This window comes from Sipha flava, unplaced genomic scaffold (genome assembly GCF_003268045.1).
Source record: "Sipha flava isolate LNK unplaced genomic scaffold, YSA_version1 66_pilon_pilon, whole genome shotgun sequence".
NCBI lineage: Eukaryota > Metazoa > Arthropoda > Insecta > Hemiptera > Aphididae > Sipha > Sipha flava.
This window is the reverse complement of record NW_020273606.1, coordinates 1,580,892-1,602,873: the sequence shown is the minus strand read 5'-3', so window position 1 is coordinate 1,602,873 and position 21,982 is coordinate 1,580,892. Positions and strand designations below refer to the sequence as shown.

Sequence of the window (21,982 nt, the reverse complement as noted above, 5' to 3'; positions counted from 1 at the left end):
AAAAGTTATACATACAAGTTTACTATAACTGCTTGTAATAGTGTTCAAGTAATGTATAAAAATATTATAATTATTAAATGAAAAATATCGATTTGAACTACAACTCAACAATTAATCATATAAGAGCAGATCATACAAGAGGCATGTCACAAGTATTTTCTGCCTGCGAGTACCATAAAGAGAAAGTTAATTTATTGAAGTATTAAGCTCAACAATTATACTTTTGTCAATAAAAAAAAAAATATATGATTATGTATTGATGAATACTGTTAATACTGTAAAAGTAAATTTCCTCGTACATTTAAAAGAAAATTTTAATAGCAATATTTAAAAATAAAAAATACAATTCAAAGTAAGTTTTAAATATAAAAATATTTTTGGGTAAAAATTATTTTTCTATTGTGATGAGCAGCAAAAAACTTGTCAACAATATTTATAAAAATAATCTAAGTTTTTAGAAATGTGAAATTGATAATTTTTCAGTTATACTGTTTTCTTTGGTTTCATCAATTAAAACTGAAAAGTATTTATATTTATGTTCCTATTTAAAATTGATTCGATAACCATTCAATTTGTAATACTAAATATTTCATTTTGTATACTATGATGTGTATTATTTTGCATATTTTGACTACTTACCAATTTTTTTTTTTTTTTGTAAAATGCTGTTGTACCCCTTACTTTTAAAATAGTTCCAATCGGTCTCTGCCTTGCTGAAATAATGTACAGTTATTGAAATAAATTACATTTGTATAAATTTTAAATATTTTTTAACATTTATATGATATATATTATGTTGATTTGGACACCATAGCACTATGCCTGAAAGATTTTCCTATCGCTTTTATTGAAACTTTAAAAATTATTTTATTGATAAGAACTTTACCAATTACAACGCTATCAAATGAAAAGTGTTTTTTGAAGCTCAAAAGAGTTATGTTATATACGATTTACCATGATTGATGAAAAGCTAAATAGTACTTAATGTTGAAAAATTAGAAGTTAATAATATCAATCTAGAAAAAGCTGTAAATGTATATGCTAAATTTAAAAATCTATTAATCCGGTATCTATTAAATTAATTTAAATTAATTTTTTTTTTTTTTAAACTCTTCACTTTTACAAAATTTCGAAGTATAAAAAATAAACGACGATTTATAAATGTTGATATTGAGTATTTTTTTTTATTTGCCGCTGCATTTCTTCTTCTAGATTTTTATGAATCAATTATTGATTTTTACTGTTAAAGTAATTATTTGTTATATTTGTTATATTAACCCATTTTGTAAATCGCCATAAGACATTCGACATTTGCACTTTTTTATTTTTTATTTTTTGTACTTGTTAATACTAAATATATTATATCACAAAATATTTATATTTCATGGTTGGGTGACGTTCAGAAAGTAAGGGATTATTGAAGCATTTTAACATTGAATTATATATCCTGTTAAACATTTATTTATGTACCGACATAAGAAACGAGATTTATTTTTCAACACAAAGGATATACATTTAAAAAAATTTATATTATCAAACACTGACAAATAAAAATGTATAACCGTTCATTTATTTATTCATTTTTGTTAGTTCATTACGAATTTTATAACAAGAAATTTAGTTAACATTTAATTATTGTTTATTGCAGGTTCATTATACTACAATAATTTACATTTATGAGAAAAGAAAATTCCAAAATAATATCGTATATTTACTTATTTGAAAATCAACAAGTGAACAATTTTAATTAACCTAATTTCTATTTACAAGCAAAAACAAATACTAAAATGATCCACTTCATTTTAATTATTTCAAATACCCAAGTAGAAAATGTTTCTAAGCATTTGGTCAATTTAAATATAATACAGCAAAAAATAAAAATAAACGATTTTGCATCTCACAGGTTTCTGTAATGCTCATTGTGACTTGTTTACGAATACAAGCAAGAGCATTTTCATTCCACACATTTTTCTATGTTAACAATTTTTTATTTTATCATAATGGCGTATTTTTTATTTTTAATTACCAGCATTTATTACTAACAATCAATCTGCCCGAATGCTTTTTAATTATAAATAAACGAGTACGAATTTTAATCATTAATTGTGATTTAATAATTTAATATTTATACCTAGAGTTTACACGGTTAATTCTTGATAATTATTTATATATTGTACACATTTTTAATTATATTAAATCCACATTTTTATGGCAAAGGTTAAAAATTTGATTGAGATAATCCAGTATTGATCAAAATTCAAAGTGCAGCCTTAGTGTTAATAAACATTTACAGACATAATATACTGAACAGTTCTTACACTTTCGCAAGATCAAATCTAGAAACTTTTGTTTTAAAATGTATAAATAGTGTGGAATTTTTTTTGGAATATATTATATTTACAAACGATTGGTAATAATTGTAGCAATTCATTTAAGTTAAATTCGTCTTTATATGTCTCATCAATACACAAAAAATGTCTATTAAGGTAAGTAATTAAATTTAAATTATAATTTTTTAATTTTGGAATTCAATAATTTGCCCTTTTTTTCAAATAAATTATTTACAAAGTCGTAAATAATGATGGTATTAATTTTAAATTTTATAAATAATTAAATTTAACTTGAACTACACATTGAGATAATTGCTAAATTCCCAAATATGAAACTGAATAAATAATCAATTGATACAATGATACAAAACAGGACATAGTATTGTTTTTTAATCAAATTCTAATGAATTTTTTTTTCGCATTATTTTTGACATTTAGTAATAATATATATTATGATAAGTTTTTCACTCTTGTTTTTGTGCAAAAATGTTTAAGTATCCGTAATAAAATAAATTATGATACAGTCTGTTTTGAAAATTTACTTACCTACTAATGCGCTATAGCCAAAACAGTTTAGTTTTATAGCGTTTCTTTTTTTTTCACTGTTTGCCAATTCGCATTTTAACACAGTTTGCGAATTATTAAATCAGTTTATCAAAAAAATTTTGCACATAATACTAAATAATATTCCAATTGTAGTTACGTTTACGCCAAACATGGTACATACATGTTAATTAACTTTTTAAATGTAATTAAAAATAATATATTAAATTAAATCGACCGTATAAATTTAACATAGACTTACATAGTTTAAAAGATATAAAAATTTAAGTGTTTTTATAAATTATAGTTGTTCATTAACTATACAAACAATAAGCTTGATAAATTTTATATACCGTCCAAATTTAACATTTACTCGTCACTGATCGCTGTATAATATTAAATATATATATTATATATAATATAATGTATATTCCAAGCGATGTTATTAGCACCGATTAAATGAAACATTACAGTCAATTTCACTTAATCTCAAATCTGTGTTATTACGAGATACGGTGAAACGATAACCATGATGCATATACATGATAATATACGTCATTGATTATTAAGTACAACGATTAAACTTTTTGATGCATGATTATAAAGTAATTTATGAAATTATTTTAGTAAAAGTATTCAAATACTTTTTAAAATATTCATTACGTATTTAATACTACCAGCACGAACTATTTTTTATGGTATTATAAATAATTATTTTTGTGTTGAATACTTTTCATAATTTTTCGAAGATTGTATTTGTATTTAAAATTTGGCTGAAATAATATTATTGTAGCCTCCTCCATACTCCGACGATCGATAGAATACTTATAGACGGCGACCTAAAATTGTTTGTTCTTGTGCATTTCCACCACAAATATAATTATATAATAATTTAGTGTTTAACGAGACTCAATCTTGTGAAAACATGGTTTTTTCTTTTATCTTAAAATATATATTCAATAACTATTAATTATTTTTGTAACATAAGTTCTACATATTCGTTGATAATATAAGTTACAAATTACGCTAAAACAGTTGGCTACTTTAATCCGACATGTCTCGATATGGTTAAGGAGAAGTTTTGCAAAAAAAAAATTTATTTTAATTTAATTTATTTTATTTAAATTTACCTTAAATAAACCATTTAAGGTATAAACTGTTGAAAATAAAGTAGAAGATCCTTTTAAATTTTTGCACTTCGTAAGTTATTTTTTTTTTTTATATAAAATTTCTTCTAAAAAACAGTCATAAATACAATTTTTTTTTTCAATTCCTACTGTAACAGCTGATTTACCTAATATTATTCAAAATAATATGTTAGAAGAATGTATATCAACTAAGAGACCAGTTTTTTACAATAATAACTCCTCGCACAGTGATATTAGTAGTCCAAAAAAAAGTTTAACTAGATTTTACAAAACCGTATTCGTCTTTAACTCATAGCAAATATGATATTAGTTTATTTTGTAACAAAATTCTTTCACAAAATCAAATTAATAACGTATTAAATAAAATTTGGGCTCCGGAAATAAATTATAAATTTCCAATAAAATCTATTTCTTATGGAAAAGATAAAAAAGTGAAAAATCTTAAATTTCAGTATGCATGATTAATGTGATTTTCGTGGTTGTCATATTCAGCAATACAAGATGATTCATTTTGCAAATTTTGTATAGCGTTTTCGAAATCTCAAGGTGGAGTCAACTCTTAAGTATTAGGTAGTCTCGTGTTAAAAAAATTTGATAACTGAAGACATGCGTTTGAAACATTTAATAAACACTCGTCATTAGAATATCATAAATAAAATTTAATTTATATTAATTACCAGGGCTTGGAAGTTCTAACAAATGCATATTTTTCTTGATTAACCCTAGAATATCCAAAGTAAGATGCAAATATGTTTCAAACTACTTGGATATCATACACAAAATTTAATTTTTTTTATTTTTTTATTTTACTGGTTTTATTGTTACTTTGCTAATTTAGGGTTTATAGTGCTATTTTTAGGAATATTTTCAGATAATACAGGAAAAAATCACATTTTGCTGATAATAATGATTTAATTAGTTATAGTTTTAAAAATATTTGAATTTTTGGAAATAAATAGACCTCATCAATTATTATTTTATTTTTTCATCGACAATTTGATGTACTAATAGTTAGTGACTAAATAAAATCGTTTAATTATAAGTACACTTTTACACTTTTACAAATATATTTAATTAATTTAACATTTTTATTAAGTTTATAATTCAACCAGTCCACACGTCTTTAAGCCAAAATATTTGTGAAATGACATTTCATATTTTTTCTAATAAATTTATAATTTTTTAACATAAATGCATATTTTTTAATTTTTCGTGCTATTTATAACACATATTTTTGAGTTTTTAAGTGCATATTTAAGAGCTAAAAAATAACATTTTTAGTGCTACAACTTCCGAGCCCTGTTAATTACTTATTTACATCAATATAATACATTAATATAATTACTGTCAACAGTTTTTTTTTTAATATAAATAATGCCTATTGAAAAAAATGTTATTTTTCAGAACCCCCCCCCCACCAAAAAAAAATGTTGAAAATCCGCCACTGAATATGACCGACGAAAACTGAAAATATAATGTTTTTTAAGTTTGAGAAGTAATTGTATAAAAAATATATTATACTTATAAACATAATTATTTAATAAACAATATAAATAAATATACATTTTTTATGTATTTAAAATATACTCTTTAGTAAAAATATTATAATATACTATGTGTCTATGTTCCGTTAATTTCAAACATACAAAATAAAACCAAAAGTATTTAAATATTATTTGAAATACTTAAAAAAAAATGTATTTGAATACTTTTCTCAAATACTTTTTAAAAGTATTCTATACAATCGGAACTCGTCAGAACTCGTCATTAGCGACTAGGCTACTTAGGCAAATGCCTAAGGCCTCGGATTTAAAAAAAATTCAGGGATCCACAATTTTTCAAGTTAAATATATTTAAATGTATGGAAATGGTACTGGTTTTGCCTAAGGCCTCGCAAAAGCTTGCAGCGGCACTGTCTACAACACTGTTGTAATGTAAGAAATATTATATTTTATGTAAATCATTATTTCGCTTTGCGTCCGTATTTTCCATCGAACTACAGCAAAATCCTAGATTATCATAAATACTAATATTATACCGGAGACGTCACACAATATGAGTATATACCAACGGATTGGTGTAAATTACAATATATACCAATGGAAACTCATCGGAGGTGTTCGTCCGTCACATATCGTATTTTATCGCGATATGATGTAACGTCGACAGACGTATATATATACGAGCCACCCCTCCTCATCGTTATAAAGAGTGTCGCGTACGAATAAATAGCACGTCTGCCCAGCGAACAAACTGTTATCGATCGATCGACGTGTCAAATAAAAATATGTTATAACACAATATTCGTATTTTTATACGGATCTATTACGATGTTTTATTATGCCGGTTCGTCATCAAACGATCAACAGATTTTTTTTTTGTATAGAACCACCTTAATGTACTAGCTTTATACGAATACGCAGTGGTGGTCAAATAATTTTGTTACAGAAGGAGAGGGGAGGAATCAAGCTGATTTTTCAACATGAAGTTAGATCGTTGAATTAATAAGTCATAATTTAAGAACGTATGATCACTTACCTAATTAAATAATTTTAATAGTAAAAACTGTAAAAATATATTTATAAATAAAATATAATTACAGCTGTTGCTGTTTGCAACAGCAAAGTAGTTTTCGTTATTTTAGATTTAGACATAACACACGCTTAATGTTTATTTAGCGCGAATAACGAAAACAAAAACAGAAACCAAATTTTTTAAAATGTCAACCGATGAAATAAAAATAAAAATTATAAGAATAGCCCAGAATATTTTGTGAATATGCAAGTAGTATGTACCTACTCTGTACACCCTTCGCATTAAAAATGAAAATAATTTTAGAATGTAATTAGAATTAAAAATTCTAGACATTATTACTATAACCGTATCAATAAAAGCTTTTGGTTGCTAGCAACTTCGATAGTATAAGGTATTATAATAGAAATAGAAATATATGTTTTCCAAGAGAAACCACGATTGTGAAACAGCTGCAAGTTAAAAGCATAGAGTAGTTACTCTACGGTTGACAGTTAATTGTTTTAATTTACGCGTGACTCATTGTGTAGGGCAATGGTATTTCGGAAGACGGCACAGCAAAAATATTATAATATTCATGCACGACGAGACGGATGGCGAAGAATCGAGGGAAACGGACGATATCGCGTCGTTTTAAATATCAATAATTCTCGTCGTGTTTGCATGGACGATTATAATAATGGTATCGAATATTCGCTCCGTTTGATTGAAATAATTTTTTTTTTTTTTTTTTTCATTATTCTTTTCCATTCCGTTCACCCGTCCTTCGGAATATCGTAAAACCTCCCGGGCCGAGACGTTTGATAATGATATCGTCGTAATAATCCCTTGCGACCCCGTGGCGGTCGAGGAGTCGGCGGCGGCGGTGAAAGGTTTTTGCCGCGGGGCGTCGGTAGCGAGTAGGTGTGAAGGGGTGGGTACGGGATAAAACGGAGCAATAAAAACGGACAAAAGCCCGAGCCGAAGGATTCCGCATATCATACGAGTGCGACAACAGTAGTCGCCGCGGTGGCGGTCGGAATGGAGAGGAGAGAAAAATCGCACTCCGGTCGCCGCGCCGATCGTTCAAGTCGTGGCGCGCAACACTGCAACTGCCTCGCGACCGTAGACGGGGGGAGGGGATCGGCCGTCGGTGTAAAATAATATTACTCCGCCGCCGCCGCCGCATACGAGAAAAGGCGAAACGCTGCGACGGAACGTAACGCGGTCGTTACGCGTAGCGCTACCGAGCGGCAGACTTTCGCAACGCGCGTACCGACGGCAGATTACGTCCCCTCCGCCGTCGGTGTCGCGCTCCGAGTCACCCGTCCGTCGACGCCGTAACTCCCACCGCCGCCGCCTCCGCCGTCGTGCAGTAACCACTACTACTGGTTCGCGTCGCTGTTCGCTGATAACCGGCCGTAGATATAAATATTGGAGTACCAAAAAAAAAAAAAAAAAATTAAAAAAAAAAAAACTAAAAACCAACCAACACAACACGGGCGCGCGCACGCACGCACAAGAAAACACGCACGCACCGTGCGCTCGTACACCACTACTGCTATTATTATTATTATTATTATTATTATTATTATCATTATTGTTGTTTTCGTTCGCTCGTTTTGATCGTGGACGTTCGTCGTCGTCGAACATGTAAAACAACGTTTACGCGGAACGGAACACGACGCGCGACACGCGTACCCCGTGATACGAGACCGCGCAGCTCGAACACCGTCCGTGCACCCGTTGTCGCCGAAAACCGACGGTTCCATCGGCCGACGCGTAACTGACCACAGTCTAGCAGGGATCGCGTGCAGCCATCACAGGTGTACAACGGTCGGCCGAACGCGTTAACAGTCCCCGGGTCTCCATTGTCGTTGCGCTCGCGGACGGCGCGCGCGATAACGAAGCGACCGCGGTGTCGTTGTTATGCGCGTCTCGCGTCCCGTTATCGGCGGCCAACTGTTAGCGACGACGGAATGCGCGAACGCGCCCGCGACGACGACGCGTGTTGTTGCTGTCCGCTTGCTGTCCGGCCAGACGTGCCGCCGCCACTTCCACTGCTTGCCGTCCGCTAGCCGCTCTGCCCGTCCGCCGCCAGACGCTGTCCGTCGCCCGTGGCCATCGGTGTCCACGACGTGCCGCGCGGCGTAAAGAGCCGCAGAACACACACGGACGCATTCCGCATACCTTCGCCCACGGTTAGTCAGCATATAATCTGTACATATGTATGATTCGTCTCTGTTCGCCGTTCGGTTCGGGTGCCATCACCGTTGCGTGACGGTGGTCATTCTCTGCTCTGTCGTGGCCGGTTTTCGCAATCGCATCTCGTCGGCTGTGTTTTTCAACGTTTCTAGACACGTGTGAGGATTAGTGTCTACCCGACCGTCGGTGTCCGGACAATCCCAACTGCTTGTGCACTGTTCCAAATTTATTCGATATCTGTAACTCAATAATATTCATCTCACCTTTGTTGATCATCACTTTACTTTGGTTATCTCATGGACTATTTATTAATATTTTAATCTTTGGACTGATCCGATCGAGTTGCTTTTTAAAAGTGTCTTCAAAAACAATAATTTTTGCTTATATTACATTTTATGTAAAGAGTATTTTGGCACTTAATTTGTATTATAAGCATTGTATTATATACATTTGTTTCTTACTAGATATTAACATTTCAACTGTTGATTAATGTTAAAAGTAAACATTGACATATTTATCTGTTTGAACATTGATTCAGTATATTAAATTCAGACTTTGTATATTATAAAAAAAAAAAATTTAAAAAACAGTTGTTTCTTAATAAAATACTATTACTAAAACCTAAAATACTAATTTTAAGGCTAGGTAAACTTCAAATTTATTTAATTTTAGTGAATTTTATAAAATCATAATATAATACTAAACGTAAGTCAAGAAATACATTAACAAATGTTTTCAATCAACTTAAAGTACTTCCAATTAGTTTACTGTATTCAGTTTATTGTCAATTACTTTTTTAATTTCTTCTAATTTTTTTTATTTCGTACTAGGCAATTTGATTGATCTATTGCATTTTATAAAAATTAATCAAATTAACAACATTGTTATTTGTAGTTAAAATCTAAAATATCTATTATTTTTTACTTGTAGTATCAGTTTGGTTTATTGTAAAAAAGTAACGAAATAGTCAGTACCTAGGTTTTTGAATTTTTATATCTAATTATGTAGATATGACATTTAATTATTGTAAGCCACGCTATAAAACCTTTCATTTATTGTTTTATATTAAATTATGGTGACCACTTATGCCGGCTCCACACAGAGACGACACAAAAACAGCAAAAACCAAACATGTGTTCATATTGAGTTCAGTAAATATTAAACAAAAAATGAACAAAATTCAAACATTTTGTTTGTGTTTTGTTTTTGTTTTCTCTTGTCCATATCAAGTTTGTTTCGAAATTACATAACTTATTTTCAATGATTAGATATTCATTCAGTCAGTCATTGAAATTCAAGCAATTCAGCCATTCAGTATTCGGTATTTCAGTTGTTTATTTCTAAATAAAAATATTTAGTGAAAAATTATCTTAAGTAAATCGACATAAATTAAAATATGGAAAATGAGAAAAAAATATTTAAGATGAAGAATTCATACTAATTCTATTCATAAGTTATATAAAATTTAGCAACAAAATAAATGTGATCAATAAGCAAGTTATTGATGTAGTTAATTTTATCATACCTACTTATAAAGTGTACATTATTTAAAGAAGTTTAAACATATAATAATATTTAATTTTAAAATAATAATACATAATATAAGCATAAAAAATATGTTTTCTTATTTTACTTTGTTATTTAAAAATATTTATAAATTATTTTTACGCTGTATAAAATTTATTCTCAGCCTCAATTATGAAAAATTTAATTTCAAAATTTTAATTTTGAAAATTTCAAAAATTTCAAAATTTAACTTCAAAACATAGGTATTTTTTTAATATCTGATTTTATCACTATGGTTTTTTTTATCTTGAACCTATTATAAATATTTTCAAGGATAGCAATTTATGAAATTCAGTGCAATAAAATCTTAAATAAGTTATAATTTATTTTTTTTATTGGTCTATTATTAATGAATTATCTATTTACAATTGTACATTTTTCGCTGCATTTTATGTTTTTTACTTATTACTTATTATTTACATGACATTATACATTTTATTTGAGTTGATATAATAAGTATTATTTTTCTTCTGTTACATAATTTCATATGTAGTAAGTATGAAAGTATCTGTTTTATGTTTTTATAAATATTTTTGTGATAGCTATCTTCATTCGGTTGATTTTAAAAGTAATATAAGTATTTAACAATTTTTGTTAATTTTTCCAAAAAAAGAAAAGAAAAAAAAATTAATTTGACTACCAATATTTATGCACCTATTTTTATTTTTGTTATTTATTTATTTATTTAGTTTATTATAATTAAATGGTGTTTATTTATTTCAGGTTTATGATAGAATATGAAATAAATAAAATGGAAGACAGAAAAAGGACATTGGTTTCTTCTGGTAATTCCAATACATCATTAACTCCTGTTAAACTTCAAAAACTGAAAGGTATGAAACAAAAAATATTTATAATAATATCATAAATATATGATTGTGTTTTAATAGCATACAAAAATAAAATCAAAAAAAATTTATTTCAGCTAATGACAAAATAACCAATGAAAATGATAGTGTTTGGAGTATTTCAAAAATAACTAGGGGTGCTAGTGTAAAAAGTTCAAGTTCCAAAACAGTTATGAAACATGCTTTACGTCAACAGGCTAAGCGAAGACGAAAAAATACAACAATCGCTGCTGGAAATGTAGCGCCTCTTCCTAGAATTATACACCCCTCAAATAAAATAAACAGTAATTATAAATCATTGTATCTATTAAATATTATATAAATATAAATACCAATTTATAACATAATATTATAAAATTTTTATCATTAAATAATATTATTTATACATTTTTTAATCTTAATATTTAATATTAAAATTGTTATATTATAATGACTTTAAGTAAAGTTATTTACATTTTTTTTTTTTTTTTAATTTAATGAGATTAATCTAAATGTAACTTAGAAATTCAGGGGTTTATTTAATTTAAAAAATATACTAAACAAACTTTTCCTATATTTTTTTAATCTATACTGTTTTAAAATCTTAATAATCTAAAACTATATCATTTTTATTATATTATTTAATAACATTTTCAGCTGATGAAGGAGAATCTAGAGTACCTACCATGTTAGAAGTATTATCTTCAATTCCTGGATTCAGTTTAGTAAAACCACGTAAACGCCCAGGTTCTAAACGATTATCGGCTGCTGCTCAATTACAACAAGCAAAGGCTGAAGGCTGTGTTGATTTAGAAACACCAGATTCTGTTCTTGCACAAATAAATTTAAGGTCCCTTTTAAATAAACAAACTTTTTCCATGCTTCCTCGGCTGTATCAACTTAAACTTATTCAACTGTTACCACAAGTTGATCGAGAAAGTTTAAGTGAGACACACTCTGATTTTAGGTGTGTATAACAAATATTTTATTTTATATTTTATACTACGAATACTATTTTATTTTATTTTTATTTTTTAGGCCATTACTTAACACATCTGTTTTAAACAATGAGTTTTTTGCTCAAGCTTGCCTTGAGTGGACTCATAGACTATCTGAAGGCGAATTTACTCCTGAAAACCAACAAAAAATGAAAATGGACAATGATCGTGAAAAAAGCAAATTAGATCCATTTAAAGTAAGTGATTATTTTTTTATGTAATTCTTTATATCACTTATTTATATAACCAATATTTTAATATCTAAACTATATAAATTTAAATTAAGTAAAAAAGTGTATAAAAATCATTTTTGTTTTAGTAATGAACTATTTAATTATTATTTTATAAAAATTAAAATATAATTTAATCACAGTGAACTTCTGAACTATTACTAAACTTATCTAAAAGATTAAAATAATTTAAAAAATTTAATTTTATAACTCAAAATACTGAATGCTTGTTAATTTAAAAATTTGGTGCAATATTGCTTAAAGAATACATAATTATTTTTGTGAAATTACTATTGTCTACAATTTATTAACAAAATTAATACTGAAATACAAATTATTCAATCTATCACATTTTAAAGTGTCATTTTTAATATAAATATTATTTAGTCTTAAAAATTAAAATTGAAACTATAACTATAATAATTAATAAATCTTAATAAAAATAAAAATAAATCATTTCATACTTAAGATAATCTTTATAGCTAAGAATCTCAATTCATATTTTAAAATCAAATATTTACTAGATTAATATTGAATATTTGATTGATCATTATATTGTAAAAACTGAAGTTTTTATAATGAGGAATTATTTTTACTTTATGATTGTACAGAATACATTTTTTTTCAATTCATTTTTTAAATATCTATTTGGCTTTCAGAATTTATTTTTGAGACGAATAATTAAATATAGAATTTATTTAATTCTTTTAGACCCAAGTTTTTTTTTACTGAAATATTTTTTTTCCATATTAGTTTAACTATGGGCTATAAGAAAAAACAAATGTTTTATTAGATTCTTGATCATGTCCACTATAAGTAACATTAGGTGATAATAATTCCATTAAAGAAAAAATTGAATTGTCATAAAACTCTAAAATTTTAATAAGTATTATACTCAAAGTAATTTAATAAAATACATATTTATATTAATACAGTAAAGTCTCAATAGTCCGAACACAGGATAGTCTAAAAGATGCGGTAACCTGAACAATATGGTATAATATGGTATCATCATGGAGATCTTAGACATATGTTTTAGCAGCTTTTATAATATTTTTATCGTCATACATATTTAAATTGGCCGGAATAAGTCCTTCAAGTGGCATAACATCAATATGCCTTTGATTAAAACGAGCATTGATTCTATTAAATATTCAAGATACATTATACATATAAGCACAGCTCATGGGGGAGGCTATAGCCCCCTTAGCTTCCCCCTTGGCTACGCCACTATGTACTGTCACCCTATAAACAAAAATGTCATATTCAAGGAACCCTCTAGCCATATAGTAAAAAAAATATTTTAAATTAACGCAATATGAAATTATTATTATCAATGTCGTTATATGGAACTTAGTGGCCCTAACCTTCTTTAATATTTAAAATTAAATATTATCTTAAATATGAATTATATGATTATAAAAATATTATACAATGTATATTTTACTTTAATACTTATACATTTATAAAACAGCAAATTGTAATATGTATTATATACTTAAAAATTTTAAGTCTTTATTTGAACAATCTAGTTGATGACTTCTTCCAAATAAAACTTCCATTTATTTTTTATGGAAATAAAATGTCAGTTATGATTTTTCAGTATTTTCCACTTATCATTAAATAAACATATATATTTTTTGGATAATGGCAAATTAACTTTTGAATTTCAATCAAGGCAGTCATAGTTTTATTGAAAAATAAATAGTACATCATCACAACGATTCTAATAAATAAAATAATATTGTGTCTTGTATAGAGGATACTGGGTCTGGAAGGGCTAATGATCAATATATACTAAAAAATTTTAATTTCATTGTATTTCTTTTAGTACTTAAATTTTGATTTTAATATCAAAATTGCTTGTGTATTATCATATAATCTGTTTTTTAAATTCTTTATTAATAAAAATTTTAATTAATATTAAAAACAAATTTTTGTTTCAGCTGAAGTATTTTGAACCGGTTTGGGGTGAAAGTAGATTATCCAACTCTGCAAATTCACATATTTCGGACTGTAGTACTCCTAAATATAAAAAAACTGAAACAATTACTGCTCCAGTGCATACCTTACCTATTACAAGAAATGTGACATCAAATTCTGCAAAGACAAATGCAACAAAATCAATAAATACTAAGACAATAAATACTACAAAAACAATTAATTCATCCAAAAAAGCAGTAAATGCAACAGCAACCATAACAAGTGCATCTAAATCAGTAAATACAACCAAAAAAATTAATTCATCAACAATAACAGTTGCAGCAACAACAAATGCAGTTACAAATATAAATGCAATTACAACAAAAAATACAGCTTCAACAAAAACTACTACCACCACAAAAAATATAGCTACAACAAAAAGTACTACTACCACAAAAAATACAGCTACAACAAAAAGTACTACTATTACAAAAAATACAGCTACAACTAAAAGTACTTCTACCACAAAAAATACAGCTACAACTAAAAGTATAATGTCAACAATAAATACAATTACAACAAAAAATACTAAATTAAATGCAGCAACAAATGCAATATTAACGTGTTCTTCATCAGATGAAGTTAAATCTGAGGATATAAAATTAGAACTACCATGGGATTCTGTTGATTCTACAACAAATTATACAGTGACACCATTAATAGAAGATGTAATTTTACCAATTGTGAGTATCTCAATATTTCTTATTTATTTCTTTATATTATGGTTTAATTATTAGTAACTAAATAAAATTCATACATTTTTGGATATAATACCTTTTTATTGCTTAATTTAAAAATATTGAAAAATTATTTTCATAGATATAACAATTAATTATTTTAATAAAAATATTTTCACACATATATGTACAATTCTCGCTAATAAAATATTAAATAACAGAATATAGCTGAAAAAAAAATTTTATCCCAAAATATATTTTTTAATTTTCTTATTTAATTTTCATAATATAATAACATTAAAAGTTACTTTGTATTATTATTTTGCTAAGTTAATTTTATTCAGATTTAACTCATTAGGAAAACTTACTTTAATAATAATGTTTTTATATTACATTGGTGTTGTAACTATTTCATCATTTTTATACTAAATTCCTTTGTAGCAAATAATAAGTTATATAATTTTAATGTTCCATACATTTATTTTTTTACAGAGTGAAGAAATTCAAATTGAAAATCTGCCTTGTAGTGAAATATTAAACGAAACCGATAAAATTATCCGTGATGTTAATTTGGATGATACATCTTCAGTAATTAGAAATTGGTCGTCATTAATGAATGATGATTTGGACACATTAATACCAGAATATGATTGTATTTCTACTTCAAAAGCAAAAGAACCAACTGAAAGTGAAGTGCAATTAGAATTAGAAGGTATTTCATTTGATTATATATTTGAGTTATATATTTCATATTTTATATATTATTTGTATTTATTGAATCATTACTTATTCAAATATAATACGAGTACATCAATACCTATAGTCATAGGCATGTCTACGACTCGTGCCTGTTTATTAATGAAAATATTTAACATGTTATATTCTGGTGCAAATAGCCGAAATTGTTTGGCAAAACTGAAGTTTACATACTTACCTTCATATCTGTAATTAGTTAGATATTCATAGACCATTAATTTTTATAAAAATTAAAATTATGACAATGTAATACTTACGACTTACGGTACGACCCAGTAGATTTTTTTTTCAGTTTTTAACGATATTATAACAATTCGCTATTTAATTATAAGTTAAAATGACGTCTAAAATCAAATAGTCTAGTTGATGAATACAGAATAATATAGTAAATACTTCCTAATTTATAACAATGTTAACAAATGTTGAGTTATAATGATAAATTTAAACTAATAAAAAAAAAATTAACATATTTTGTTTACATATAGTAGGTATATACCTTTAATATATATTATAATATAATTATTATTTATACTCGGTACTCAGTGTATTCCAGGCATGTAGTCAGAAAATATTCACTAGGTGGGCTCCCTTCTTCCGACTTATATATTATAAAAAGGTAGTTATCATTACTAGCGTGTCATTACTACAAATATATAAGTATACAACCTAATAATACCATATTTTATCATTTTGCTCTTCTCTTTGTAATTTTAGTTTTCTTTTAGCACGTTCACTGAGAGGTGTCATTTTAAAATAAATTTAAATATTAAATATATAAAATAAAATATATAAATACTATAAATTGTACAAATATTAACGCAAATGACGTTAACCGGCGACCATAATATGATTATATAATATATATTCATATATTATGTGAATCAATATAATGACAATACCTTCGCTCAAAGCATTTTAAAAATAGACATACAAGTATACAGTAGTCACTGCCTAGATAAGATAAGAATAATGTGACATTGTAATATGGTACCGGTATTTAGCTATAAATAGTAATTATTTCCTGATCGATCGTTTAAATTTAGTTACAATTTACATTACTTATATTAGATTATAATTAAAACCCAATTATATTTGGTTGTATTTGCGTTATATTTAGGCAATATTAAAAATTTGGTAAAAATTAAAAGTCATCATATAATAATGAACACCTATGAATACTTTGAGTGGGTGGGCTGGCCTAAGGCCTGACACATATTAGGGTGGGCCAGATACACCTTGGCGCTCCCTTAGCTACATGTCTGGTGTATTCTGGTTTTAACTTTTGGTTTATATTGATTCTTTGTAATCAAAATAATATGAATACTAAATAATAGAGTTCTTCGACGATATTTTTTTGAATTTCGATATTTGGTTTTTGGTTTGGTTTTTTACGATATTGAATCGTGATATCGAATAAAAAAATTTACTATCGATATATCGATATTCCGACTGTTCTATAGTGAAATTATTGTTGTCTAAAATATAGTGTCTTTGACATAATTCTATATCCGCTTCACCACTGAATACTGCACCAGAACCACAAACTACTTTGTGATTTGTGTCACTTGTAAATTCATTGATTTTCCGTTATCATTTGCTATTTTTAATCCCAAAATAAATATAAACCCATAGTTTGACAATGCGATTTTATAAATTATTACATCAGTTATATATTACATAATACATATACATGAAATTGAAATAAAAAATATTCAAAAGGGAAAATTGATAATCAATAATCGATATATAGTACGATATATTTAGATTATCGATATCGAAATTTCCATGAAAAAGTTCGCGATATCGATATCGGATCAAAATATCAATGAAGAACTCTATTAAATAATATAATATTTATATTATTATAATCGTAAAAGCACGAAGTGCGTTTTCCAGCGTGGCAGGCAGCATCTTCATATCTTTATCTTTATTTTAGCCAAACGCGCCGCAGCTATCTCGTTACTATTAAATAATAAATAATAATGATAATATAACTAATAATCTAATAATAACTTGGAAAACCATGACCACCGGCTCTAATACTCGTGATTCGTAACACAACGTGTGTATAAATCGGTCAATAGTATCGTGACGATTGTTGGGATACTTGCCGTTGACCACAGCACATAAATAAAGCTCATACAAAAATATTATATAAAAGTAAAATATTTATGCAAGAATGGTTTTTCGAAGGTAAGAACCACTCAGGCTGTAAATAAATTTAAGCTGCTAAATTGTTTACATCATAAAGAAGAGAACATTTACTGTGTAACGTTGTTTTTATTTTTTCTATTTCAGAACTAAAAAAAAAGTTATTCAAGTTTGAAAAACTCAAAAATAAAGAATTTTTAAACAATAAGAACTTTTTTTGTATTTTTAATATCGAAAAATTAAAAACAACGTTGCATAGTCAATATTTTCCTCTATCTAGTGTGAACATTTGGTTGAAACTTCGACTACAACTTGAGTGATTCTTGCCTGCGTGAAACGGGTTTTACAAACAAATTATGGACAATGTAAATAATAAATAAAATATATATATTTATGTGAAAATTATATTTTCAGTTACTCTTACTCCAAAAATGGATGATGTAAACCCAGAAATTGATCAACTGTCTTCAAATGATCCAGATAATAACAACATGGATATGAACATTGTACAGGAACTTCCAAAAATTGATTCTCCGCCGCCTGTGGTTGTTCAAATACCTAAAGTGCCTAGTATTATTCAACCTCTTGTTATAACTTCTTCTAATAGTTCACCGTTGCCTAGTACACCACCTTTATCTATGTCTCCATTACTTCAGTCACCTTTAGAAACAAATATTCCAAATGATTTTTCATTCATAAACACATTATCTAATATTTCTTCAATCCCTTCTGATCGTCCAGTTCACCATACTTATGTGTCATCAATTAAATCACAAGTAAGAATAGACTATTTTTCATCATTATTTTAGTTAAACTATAACAAATATAATGATCTTACAAATAATTTGGTTTTGTTTTATTTTTAAGGTAAGCTCAAGTAGTAGTGGAACAAGTAGAACTAGTAGTAGAACAACTTCAAAGCAACCACCAGGTGCTATTAATTTAGAAAGAAGTTACCAAATATGCCAAGCTGTAATTCAAAATAGTCCTAATCGTAATCAACTCAGGTGTCAACTAAAGCCACCTCCATCAGTGTTCATGGGCAAAAATCCTAAGTAAATGAAAAAAAAATTATTTAATTCTTACGTATTAATTGTTAATTTAATAATTCAATTTTAGTATACGAAGTGGACCTGTAACGAAACAGCCTGGACGAAACATCAATATCACCAATAATTCACAATCTATGGTTGTTAGACATGTAATTACATCTTCTCGTGGCATTTCAGTTCCCGTGTCAGTTGCATCTCCATATTCGCCTGATGTAAGATAATTTTTTACTAAAAGCTATTAATATGTGCAAATAATAGTATTTCAATCATAATATGAAAAATTTATAATGTTTTAGAATTCTAAATTAATATTGGCTTACAAAAATCTTTTTAGCAATTCTCCGATAAAAGCAAATTAATTATACTGAATTGTACTGTATAAATTCTACATTGTTTTTTTAAATTTTTTTATAGCAACAACCACTCACTGAAAAACAAATGGGGCAATATTTGTTGGTCCAAAGGTCAGGCGGAATAACAGGTATACGTCGATCGTCCAGTGCTCCTCCTACAAATAATAAAATACCATCAATCATAAATGGTGGACGACCAGCAAGTGTAGGTATACAAGTATCTACATTTGCACAGTCGCAGCCAACAAATGATTGTTCTTGTAGTCTGAATGCTATGGTAATATGCAAGAAGTGTGGAGCATTTTGCCATGATGACTGTATTGGTCCTTCCAAACTTTGTGTAACGTGTCTTATTCGATAATATTTTAAGTTTAAAGGTATATAATTATTTTATTTTTATTATAGCAGTTAGATTATTCTTACCAATCTTTAATAATTATTCATTATAATTTGAAAAAAAAGTCCAAACATAAAAATGAGTACCTACTCAATTTTTAATTGAGTATTATAATCAATTATTTGATTTTAAAATCATGTGATTATACAAAAGTAAATTATATTTGAGTAATGTAATTTTCATACCTACCTAGTAATATAAAAATAATAAATTAAAACAAAATGTACATAAATATAAAAAAAAAAGATATATACTTATAAGGTAATTTTTAAACGTTGTTATTTATTTTTTACGTTTAATATTAAAAAATTAAATTCATAATAATCATCATAATAAAATACAAATCAAATAATATCTCTTTAGTAATGTAATATTACAACACATTATTTTATTTTTAGTTTACAAATTAGATTATCTTGTGAAAATTTACAAAATTATAATAATTTAGAAAGAAAACTGTTAATGTTCAACGACTTATTTTTTTTTAAAAAAGTTTATTTCTTATTAAATTATTTCAATTTGATTTTAAGTTTGTAAATACAAATATATTCTGATTAAAATTACCTTGTATAAGTATAACACTGAAATATTTGATTATGATTCAGGATATTATGTTATATACTGAATAATGAAGACTTCAAAGTAATTTAAACTAAATATCATGGTCACATCACTACTATATTATTTATATTTAGTACTGTGGTTCATCTAAATATAAATACAATTAATATCATATTATATTTTATAAAGTATATGTAATTTTTAAGTTATCAATCTCATATTTTGATGTTTTTTTTTTTTTATTTATTCTAATTGTATTTATATATATTTCATTTAAGTTGCAGTTGAAAACATAATTAAGAGCATTGCAAATATCTTATGGTGTTTAAAAGACTAAGTTTCTAGGTTTATGTATTGTGTGTTTATGCAGAGTATAAAGTTATGTTTTTGTCTCTAAAGCTCAAAAATTATTTCATTAGAATAATTTTACTACTATAATTAATTATGTTTAAAGTAGCCTAACTATAATTTAATAACTATTTTTACCTTTCCTCATCACACAAAGTAAAATGAAATTATATATATACTTAAAATCTTTTTCCAATTATTATGTTAATATTAATATTATAAATATATTATCTGTATTTACACACAAGAGGTCACTTCATTAAATTATAAGGTCTGTTGATCTTAGAAAATGAGTCTATAGAAAAAACTGTTGAAATGTTGTGCCCTGTAAATATTATTTAAATGAGCCCCCCTAGAACCAGAATTGTATTTAATTTTAACCGTTAATTGATTATAAACAATAATAAGTGAAAAACCATTAATAACTCAAAAAATATTTGCAAGTGTTAAAACAATTAATTTGTTGTAATCTGTTCACAATTTGTAGTTTTTTATAAACCAAAATTTGGTGATGGTATTTTATTGTCTTATAATAATCTGTTATGTGTTTTTTTTTTTTTCATTATATCTCTGCAATAATCTTGTATTCTTAATATGTTAAATTATCTTACAATTGTTATTTGGTTACAAAGTATTTTTTTTAATATTTTTAAAAAACTATTTCACCAATTACATCATATTTTTGATAGCAGACTTTAAGTAAAGGTTATTTATGGGAGGGTTAGCCCCAACCCTTCACTACTATATTTTTATCTACGCCATTAGTCATTTGACAGAATCAATAACAAAGCAAATCAATTTTTCAACATCCCCTTTTTAGTTTTATTTTTATTTTCCAATAATAAGTGTTTAAGTGAAAAAAATTACTTATATACAATATGAACTAATTCAAGATGCCTAAATTTTTGTTAAGTTTTTGTTTTTATTTTAAACATTATTTTTTTATAAGTGAATATTTTTTTATTATTATTATTATTAAATGTATCCTATATTTAAAAAGTCTAATAAACAACTATTTACTTAAACAAATAGGATATAGTCATTTTTATTTTTAATATCTATAAAACCAATTTACTTCCTCTGTCTGTGTCTTATTTGATTATATATATATATCTCCAAACCATTTTTTTCTTTTTTTTATGAAGTTCAATAAAAATTGTATCTTGTTTTTTTGTATGAAAAATTCCACCCTGTATAAATAAAGTACTTATTTGATGTTATGTAATGAAATATATATGTTTTTTTTTTTTTTATTTAGTTTTATAACCATACCTATTAGACACTAAAAATGTAAGCATTTATATAGGTTAAACTAAACTCTGTACATAAATACATTGATTCTCATT

The 21,982-nt window shown here is 26.7% G+C and overlaps 1 protein-coding gene across 2 annotated transcripts; it reads left to right on the top strand.

The window, feature by feature from the left end:
• Positions 1-7,878: 7,878 nt before the first annotated feature.
• LOC112691750 (polycomb protein Asx) lies at positions 7,879-20,378 on the top strand. 2 transcript variants are annotated; one of them, XM_025566140.1, is made up of 12 exons: positions 7,879-8,733; positions 11,027-11,136; positions 11,229-11,435; positions 11,788-12,097; positions 12,169-12,325; positions 14,305-15,024; positions 15,511-15,730; positions 18,340-18,701; positions 18,793-18,980; positions 19,045-19,189; positions 19,392-19,707; positions 20,333-20,378. In XM_025566140.1, the coding sequence occupies exons 2-11, from the start codon at positions 11,031-11,033 to the stop codon at positions 19,689-19,691; spliced, it is 2,715 nt and encodes a 904-aa protein (XP_025421925.1). In that variant the 5' UTR covers positions 7,879-8,733; positions 11,027-11,030; the 3' UTR covers positions 19,692-19,707; positions 20,333-20,378. The 2 variants fall into 2 exon arrangements, with proteins under 2 accessions (XP_025421925.1, XP_025421924.1); XM_025566139.1 differs by lacking the exon at positions 20,333-20,378 and having other exon boundaries at positions 19,392-19,771.
• The last annotated feature ends 1,604 nt before the right edge of the window (positions 20,379-21,982 follow it).